This window comes from Aquarana catesbeiana, linkage group LG01 (genome assembly GCF_042186555.1).
Source record: "Aquarana catesbeiana isolate 2022-GZ linkage group LG01, ASM4218655v1, whole genome shotgun sequence".
Taxonomy (NCBI): Eukaryota; Metazoa; Chordata; class Amphibia; order Anura; family Ranidae; genus Aquarana; species Aquarana catesbeiana.
The window spans coordinates 277,995,027-278,004,927 of NC_133324.1; the positions used below are offsets into that span (position 1 = coordinate 277,995,027).

The following is a 9,901-nucleotide window of genomic DNA, read 5'->3' on the forward strand; positions in this document are numbered from 1 at the left end:
TTCTATATGTATCATGTGCCATCCATTTTTTTATAATATTTATGTATTATTGTACGACATTTCGTTTTTAATTTAATATCCTACTCCATGCAGGTATTTAATTATGTGTGTAGTATTAGAGGTCGACCGATATATCGGCCGGCCGATATATCGGCCGATATTTGGCGTTTTTTACTTAATCGGCATCGGCCGATTGTGCTGATAAAAAAGGCCGATTATAACTTCAGCCGTGACTTGCAAATGACTTCTGTAATAGAAGTTAATGCAAGTTTCCCTAAGTTATCTGTGGAGAGGATTCTCCCCTCCTCTGGGCAGCCTGCCAAGTCTGATAAGAAGATACATTTGTATCTCTTTCAGGTTCTTTTTATCAATAGACTGAACTCCGTGTGTAGAAGTTTTCAGTTTAACCATTTAAAGACTAAATCTTTTCTGACACTTGTTGCTTACAAGTAAATATCCTGTATTTTCTGCTAGAAAATCACTTAGAACCCCCAAACATTATATATATTTTTTTAGCAGAGACCCTAGGGAATAAAATGGTGATTGTTGCAATATTTTATGTCACACGGTATTTGCGCAGCGGTCTTTCAAACGCAATTAAAAAAAAAAAAATACAGTAATGAATTAAAAAAAAAAAAATAAGCAGTAAAGTTAGCCCATTTTTTTTTCGTCCAAAAGTTTTGATTACCTGTTTTTGTGTATTTATTATTTAAGATAGGGTTTTTTTTTTTTTTTTTTTTTTTTTTTAGGTTTTTTTTCTAAATTATACATACAAGTGAACTGATTGGAGGTTTGTTTTGTTTAATGTTTAAATGAAAAAAAATTTCTGTATTACTTAAGGCTGCTTTCACACTGGAGCGGGCAGGCGTTGATGGTAAAACGCTGCTAGTTTTAGCGGCGCTTTACCGTCATTTTAGAGGCGCTATTCGGCTGCTAGCGGGGCGCTTATAACCCAGCTAGCGGCCGAGGAAGGGGTTAAATGCGCCCCTGAAGCGCCGCTGCCAAAACGCTTTGCAGGCGCTTCGGTAGCGGTGCGCATTTATTTCAATGGGCAGGAGTGGTGGAGCAGCAGTATACACCGCTCCAAAGATGCCGTTTGCAGGACTTTTTTTTACATCCTGCCAGCGCATCGCCTCAGTGTGAAAGCACTCGGGATCTCACACTGAGACTGCAGGGGAGCCGTTTTACAGGCACTTTACAGGTGCTATTTTTAGCCCAAAAGCGCCTGAAAAACGCCCCAGTGTGAAAGGGGTCTAACTGTTAGATTTTATGAGATGAAGGTAAAAAAGAAAGGAAAAAAAAAATCGGCCAAATATATCGGCCCAAAAAAATCGGCATCACATATCGGCCATCGGCCACCGCGATTTCTAAATATCGGCATCGGCCAGAGAAAAACCCATATCGGTCGACCTCTATGTAGTATATCAATTTTATATCTCATATGATTGAGACAAATGTCCTACTCCTTTACATATATTATAGACATGTTAATAATGCCACACAACACTTCACCCTCAGCGTACTTCATTTAAAGTCCAGCCTCCTTGTTCTCTTTTGTCCAAAATGCGTTCAAAGGTTCTTTTAAAAGCGAAATTCACCTTTTGCAGCAGGTTACAAGTTGCACCCATATCTAGTTTGTAACATGCTCCAGACGTGCCCTCCGTACATGCAGCCTCACTGTGCCTGGATCGCACACAGTGGGGGCATCTCCTGCTGTATCATGGAGCTTGGATTTCAATATCCTGGCGGCTGCTGTAACAAAGTCCCGCCTAGGTCTGGGAGGCGGGACTTTGTTACTACAGCCGCCAGGATATTGAAATCCAAACTCTGACACAGCAGGAGATGCCCGCTGTGTGCGATGCAGGCACCGGTGAGCAGCCACCCCGGGCATTTCAGATCCCCACTCTGTGCAACATACAAGCAAGGGGAGGACTGACAGGGGCGCGCTGCGATGACGTTATCGATGCAATCGCGATTCAGCCGCCCTCTGCATCGATGCAGAATCGTTTAAAGCTGAATCGCGGTGCATCATTTAAACGATTATTTTTAAACACCCCTAACAAGTTGTCTTGGTTAATTAAACAAACGCCTCTCTGCCAAACACGAAGACTAGCTACCGTGACCGATTCATGACCCCTCATCTTCGATGAGTGTCCCCCAGTCATGCAGCTCCTTTTTGGAGGATGTCTCCTCTGCTCTTAAGAATTATCGTCATAGCCCAAAATAGCATACCGGTTCTATAGAGACCACCGGTGTGCGTCAATAATGTTATGTACCGGTACTTTTCTATTTTGCATCGTATGATTTTATATCTGCACGGTTTTATAACCTTAAAGTGGATGTAAACCAGATTCATGAAATTTGACTTAAGCACACATATCTATAGTGTTTTTCTATCTCTATCCAAAGCCGTAACAGCTCTATTCTTCTGTTGTCAGAAGTTATCATGCTGATAAAGTTCCCCCACAATGGAGATAAAAACCAGCTTGAAATTTGTGTTGGGGATGGCGCTATAGATTAACAGAGAGCTGGTCTATTCACAGCACAGCTGTGCACATTCCTTTCTCTGCCTACCTGGAGTGGGGGTGTGTGCCTTTCCTCCAATCAGCTGTCACACAGTGTACGCCAAGAATCCACACCCATTGCTGAACAGGAAGAAAAAAAAAAATCTAACACAATGTTCACTTTCTAAAGAATATAGCAAAGGAAAGACTGCAGATATACATCTAAAACTTATGTAGGTGGATTTGTTTCATCTGTATCATCTGATGAAACAAATCTCCCTACATAAGTTTTATATGTATATCTGCTGTTTTCTGTTTTGTTTTGACAGCTGCTTGGAGGAAAGGTACACACACCCTCTCCTCATAGCTAGAGACTTTCAGCTCTGATCGTTGAATAGTTCAGGGCTCTGCTAATTTATAGCATCCTCCCCCAACACAAAAAACTCTGGCTGCTTTTATCATATGTGACAGAGAACTTGTCAGGAGTTATCAGGCTGATAACAGAAGAACTGAGCAGGAGATAGCTACAGGACATAGTGCTTTGAAGAGATAACAAAACACTACAGATATATGTGCCCAGCTCAAAATTTCACGAATCGGGTTTACATTCGCTTTAAAACAAAGCCCTCCCACACCGAGATTTTAGAGCTGCAGCGGGCTCCTATCTTCATCAGTCTGGCTTCCGGGTTCACAGGCTCCGGCTCTGTGACTGGCCGGAGCCGCAATGACGTCACACCCGCACATGCACGCAGGAGCCGCCACGGCACAGGGCTCAGATGGCATGGCACAGCTGGCCGTTCCTTCAGAGCGTATGCGCCAGTGGCATCATTGACTGCATCTAATGTAAATATCTCCTAAACGAGCACATTGCCTATAGGTAAAAATAATATGTAGAACTCCATTTCCACTTTAAGATATACACCCACTGCCCCTAAAAAGAAAAATAGCCATAAAAAGTAAGGATGCACCGGTGCAGATATGGAGTATTTTTTTACAACTGGTCGTGAAAATGCAACCAATACTCTGTGGTGTGATTTGGGTCCATACAAAATGAATGGGCACAAATCGCACTGCAAAGAATTGAATGATTTTTGAACAGGGACGCAATTCCTGTCCGAACTGCATGCAGCTAGACTGCTTCCAATTGGTCAGCACCTCAAATATGACAGTGTTGACCAATTAGTGTGCTTTTTACTGCATCACTAATTTTATTATTTTATGTAGAAGATTTGATCCCTCCCCGACATACCAAAAAAAAAGGCGGCGGCATAAGCAAGCGGATTAAAGTATCTTCACGCTAAAATAAATAAAACTGCATGTGAAAGTGAGATGGAATAAAGAGGCAGCTAGCTTTTATGGAGAGGTTCATTTCAAATTCATGTTTTTATAACTAATAATGCTTCAGTTTTATGGATTATTTTATAATTTAGGTTTTAATATTACAAATTATTTAACTAATAACCAGGAAAACTCCACTCCAAGCGACAACTCATGTCATCTGGTACAATAAAGAAAAATAATCAGATCTGAGCAACAGATTTAACTGCAACACTATTTGCAAAAGACTGCTAAAGCCAATTTTTTTTTAAAGAAGCATTCAGTGACAGGATTAATACTACCGCTATTAGACACCAGCTTGCCATCTCAATGCACTGGCAGTGTAGAAACATCGATAATCAAGGGCAAAATATACATTGCTCGCACTGATGAGTGTTAGGCCGCAAGAGACTAAACACGTAACAAGCAAGAATACGAAAATCACACACTAATTTATATTGCTGGCCAAACACCAAAACCAAATAAAATAGTAAACACTGGTATTGTATTATTGATATACAATACAGATTCTGCAATGACTGTCATGCAGTCTTCAGGGCGGGACTACTAAATACCAGAGAACCAGAATATGTACCTCTAAATAAAATCTTCCAAATTAACATAAAAAAAAAAAAAACCCCCATGCACACCTATTTGAGAACAATGGCAGCCAAAAAGAAAAGACATTTGGAGCATAAAAAGGAACAGAGAAGAGACAGTCTGGAAAACAAACATGACATTTCACAATGTTCAGAACTCTGCAGGGGATGGAGATCAATATATATTTCATGCTAAAGAAAAAAAAAAACTGCATCAATGAGAATGCAGAAATCAATTGTACACATGGTGACAGGAATCTTTTGCATTTAATAAATATGTTTATGACCTGCGGAGTGCTACAGCCTGAAGTTAGCATTAATCCTGTACACACACATAATGATTGTTAAACAGATGACATTTCTAAGATCTTTATGCGTTGGATGGCACAGTGTCAAAGAACAGACAGTGTGTGTCAATATTGATTGCAGATCAGTTTCAGCAAAAAGAAAATTATTAATTCCTGCTGTTTGCATGTGGCCTAAGGCTAGGTTCACACCTGTGTGTATTTAGCGCATTTTCAGACGTGCAGAAAAACATGGCAACCGATTTAACATGCTTTGATATTGGTCCTGTTTACAGTGTCCTGCAGTGCGTTTTTGGAAGATGTGCAGGGATTTTTCTCATTATACAGCGCCAGTTTGTACAGTTATGCAACAATTTTCATTCTGAATGGTGCGTTTTTAGGTCCATAGACTTCAATGGAGACACGGAAATAATGCATGTACATGCATTTTTGGTAGTGTTTAACAACCCAGTCTCCTCCAACAAAAATGCATGAAAGCACACCATAAAAGTGCAAGAAGGCATAAAAAGCACATGCGCAGGTGTCAACCTATCCAACACCTGTGCATGTTTTCATGCATTTTATTTTTTTTTTTTTATGCATTTTCAAGCTTCAATTGTTATTTTTTTGTAGGAGGGACTGGTTTTTAAGCACAAAACCCTACAAAAAAAAAAAAAAATGCATGTGTGTTAATGCATTTCCACTAAAGGCTTTGGACCCAAAAATCCACCATCCTGCATGGAAAAAAAAAAAAAAAAAAAACTTCCTGTACTTCTTCCAAAAGCGCACTGTAGGAAACCGCATAGGTGTAAACGGGACCCATAGGCAACTGCGTTAAGTCAATTGTCGTGCATTCCTGAATAAGCGCTAACAAATGCACAGGTGTGAACGCTATGGTAAAAGGAGCAGTGATCCTGTGAAGATCAACATGGGGACACATCAGTGACAGCAGCATTGGGTGACAGCCGGCCACTGTCAATGTTCCAGCACACAGGGGACTGCTGATGGGCTGGACCATGGTGTGTGTGCAGGAGGAGAGGGGGGGGGGTTGTCTTCTTTCAGTGTCAAGTCCAGCTGAGGAGTCGTGTCCCCCATGTCTATGATGTGGAGTGTCCTGGCTGTAGTAACAGGTAGGCTCAGGTGATCAGCCCCTACCCTCCACTATAAGGACCGGTGGGGAGTGACAGAGGGGAGTATGCGAACAATGTAGCCTGCAGGGCTCCCAGGGGCAGGTACGGTGTGTACGAGGAGAAGAGTGGAGGACAAACATGGCACTCCTCCCCTCCTCCTCCTCAGTGAGAGCAGAGTGTGTGCACAGCCGTCCACCAGCACCAGTCATGGCTGTACTCCGCTCAGGGAGGGGTGGTGACAGGCTGGGGAGGGAAGTGTGCAGGCCCAGGACAGGGAGGAGGAAGGTGGACAGACAACACACACACCACTTCCTGGCTACTTACCACACCATGCCGTAGGCCCCTTCCCCGATGTAGGAGAGATTGGTGTACCGCGGGCCTACGTCGAACGCTTGTCCCCGCACCATCTCTGGTCCCCCTCCGGGGTTAGACGAGGCCCCAGCTGCAGCCGCCATATTTGCCGCTCTGAGGAGACGAATGCGTGTATGCCGGGCTCTGTACGGCTCTTTCCCCCTTCTCTAAGTCTCTCCTTCCGCCTCTGCGGCCTGTCGCGTCCTGCTCAGCTGGTCAGGAGAGGCGGCGGCCCGTGTCGTACTCGCTCTGTCGGTCGGTGCTCAAGTGAGGCGCTGCCTGGCTAACGCCTTCCCGCCCGCTGGGTGTGTATGGGAGGGGCGTAGGGGGCGGGGCCAAGAGGCGGGAACTCCCTCACGCTTTGCTGCAGTGGGTGTGGCGTCTACAGTGCTTATTTTTTTTTTTTTTTTTATATAACAATCTTTATTAAAACACCTTTTCGGAACATATACATAGCTCCCAACTGTCCCTGATTTCCAGAGACTGTCCCTGATTTGGAACAATGTCCCTCTTTCCTCCTCATTTGTCCCTCACTTTGGTCTGGTCCATGTAGTTTTATATAAAATGCACTATTTATCTTTCATAAAGTGTTTTCCAGTGCTAAACCTTTTATTCAAATTTCTAAATTGCTGTATTTGTAAATTTCAAAAGCAAATATAAAGGAATAGTAAGCACATAGCTCCCAACTGTCCCTGATTTCGAGGGACTGTCCCTGATTTGGAGCAATGTCCCTCTGTCCCTCATTTTGGTCTGATCTATATAGTTGTATATAAAATGTGCTTTTTATCTATCAAAAAGTGTTTCCCAGTGCTAAACCTTTCATCCAAATTTCTAAATTACTGCATTTGTAAATTTTAAAAGCCAATATAAAAGAATAGTAGTGGTAAAAAACGTCCTTGTGGATTTAATTAACCTTTTTTTTTTTTTTTTGGTTAATTCTCTTTTAAGGGGGTGTGTCAGGGGGCATGTTCTATGCCTACACACGTTTGTTAGTAGGTGTCCCTCATTCCCATCTCCAAATGTTGGGAGGTATGTAAGCATAGCTCCCAACTGTCCCTGATTTTGAGGGACTGTCCCGGATTTGGAGCAATGCCCCTCTGTCCATCTTTACTCCTCATTTGTCCCTCATTTTGCTCTGATCTATATAGTTGTATATAAAATGCACTTTTTATCTATCAAAAAGTGTTTTCCAGCACTAAAACTTTCACCTGGTTTCTAAATTGCTGAATTTGTAAATTCCGAAAGCCAATATGAAGGAATAGTAGTGGCAGGGGATCTGTGCCCAGTATTGGATTTAAAGAATCTCAACAAAACAATCCAGATCAAAGCCTTCAAGATGGAAAGCCTCCAGTCAATTCTATTGGCAATAAACGTAGAAGATTGGGTGCTGTTCACAGATTTGTCGGACGCCTACTTACATGTACCTATACACCCTACCTTTCAGAAGTTCCTCCGTTTGTCAGTCAACCATCAGCACTTCCAGTTTCAATGCCTACCATTTGCCATTTCTTCTGCTCCCAGGACCTTTACCAGAATTCTACTACCCGTAATCGCATATCTCAGAAGAAGAGGATTAAGGTTACAATCATTACCTAGACATCCTGCTTTTGGCGGACAGCCGAGAAACCTTGCTCGATCATCAGAAGATATTGCTCATGACACTTAAAAACTTTGGCTGGTTAATCAACTGGGAAAAATGCAACCTTCAGCCCACACAGAATATGATCATTCTGGGGGCAGAACTAAATACCAAGGCAAACAAAGTACAGCTTCCTCGGGAGAAGATATTTCCCTTAGTTCAGAAAATGAAAAAGTTAATGTCAGCAACGTCTCTGTCAGCCAGAATTTGTCTAAGCATCCTGGGGTCCATGTCTGCCACTCTTGCAATGATCCAGTGGGCTCAATGGCACAGAACTCATTTCTGCAGCGGTGGGATGGAGTATCAATGCTTCAAACAATTCCCATCCACAAGAGAGTGATACAGTCAGTGTGGTGGTGGACACACACTTACAACCTCAGGAGGCACAGACCCATGGTCCCCTCAGAGCCGGAGGTGATCACATCGGACACCAGCCAGGAGGGATGGGGAGCTCATTACCAAGATAAAGCAGCGCAAGGACTATGGCAGTTCCAGGCACAGGGAGTAGTACAACCCCTGACAAAAATTATGGAATCACCAGTCCCTGAGGATGTTCCTTCAGTTGTTTATTGTTGTAGAAAAAAAGCTGATCACAGACATGGCCAAAAACTAAAGGCATTTCAAATGGCAACTTTCTGGCTTTAAGAAACACTAAAAGAAATCAAGAAAATAATTGTGGTGGCCAGTAACAGTAAGATGTATAGAACAAGCACAGGGATTAAATTATGGAATCACTCAACTCTGAGGAAAAAATTATGGAATCACCCTGTAAATTTTCATTACAAACACTAACACCTGCATCAGAATAAATCTGCTTGTTAGTAGACAAGAAGCATGGCTCCAACACCAGAGATGTCAATTGAAAAAAAGGAGAGGATTATCAAACTCCTTAAAGAAGGTAAATCATCACGCAGTGTTGCACAAGATGTTGGTTGTTCACAGTCAGCTGTGTCTAAAACATGGACCAAATACAAACAACATGGGAAGGTGGTTAAAGGCAAGCATACTGGTAGACCAAGGAAGACATCAAAGTGTCAAGACAGAAAACTTAAATCAATATGCCTTGAAAACAGAAAAAGTACAACAAAACAAATGAGGAACAAATGGGAGGAAACTGGAGTCAACATCTGTGACCGAACTGTAAGAAACTGCCTAAAGGAAATGGGATTTACATACAGAAAAGCTAAAAGAAAGCCATCTATAACACCTAAACACAAAAAAACAAGGTTACAATGGGCTAAGGAAAGGCAATCGTGGACTGTGGATGGTTGGTTTTCTGTCTTGACGCTTTGAGGTCTTCCTTGGTCTACCAGTATGCTTGCCTTTAACCACCTTCCCATGTTGTTTGTATTTGGTCCATGTTTTAGACACAGCCGATTGTGAACAACCAACATCTTGTGCAACACTGCGTGATGATTTACCCTCTTTAAGGAGTTTGATAATCCTCTCCTTTTTTTCAATTGACATCTCTGGTGTTGGAGCCATGCTTCATGTCAGTCCACTTGTTGCAACAGCTCTCCAAGGTGTGATCACTCCTTTTTACCTACATACTAACAAGCAGATTTAATCTGATGCAGGTGTTAGTGTTTGTAATGAAAATTTACAAGGTGATTCCATAATTTTTCCTCAGAATTGAGTGATTCCATAATTTATTCCCTGTGCTTGTTCTATAAATTTAACTGTTACTGGCCACCACAATTATGTTTCTTGATTTCTTTTAGTGTTTCTTAAAGCCAGAAAGTTGCCATTTGAAATGCCTTTAGTTTTTGGCCATGTCTGTGATCTGCGTTTTTTTCTACAACAATAAACAACTGAAGGAACATCCTCAGGGACTGGTGATTCCATAATTTTTCGCCAGGGGTTGTATGAAATATACTAGAGCTCAGAGCAGCCTTTCAAGCTCTCCTAGCATTTGGCTCATCCCTGAAGGGAAAAAATGTCTTAATATGGATAGACAACAAGGTGGCGGTCGCTTACATCCAGAGACAGGGAAGTACCAGAAGCCGCACACTGCTGGAGAAAATTTGCCCTATCTTGGAAAGGGCTCAAACATATCTAACAGATTTGAGGGCTGTGT

The 9,901-nt window shown here is 42.2% G+C and overlaps 1 protein-coding gene across 1 annotated transcript in view; it reads right to left on the minus strand.

Moving 5' to 3' along the window:
• The window catches only part of MAPK1 (mitogen-activated protein kinase 1), a 135,339-nt gene extending 128,809 nt beyond the window's left edge, over window positions 1-6,530 (minus strand). The window contains exon 1 of the mRNA XM_073629022.1: window positions 6,159-6,530. Within this exon, the coding sequence (XP_073485123.1) occupies window positions 6,159-6,289 (131 nt within the window). The 5' untranslated portion in view covers window positions 6,290-6,530. The remainder of the gene's footprint in view (window positions 1-6,158) is intronic.
• Window positions 6,531-9,901: the final 3,371 nt, after the last annotated feature.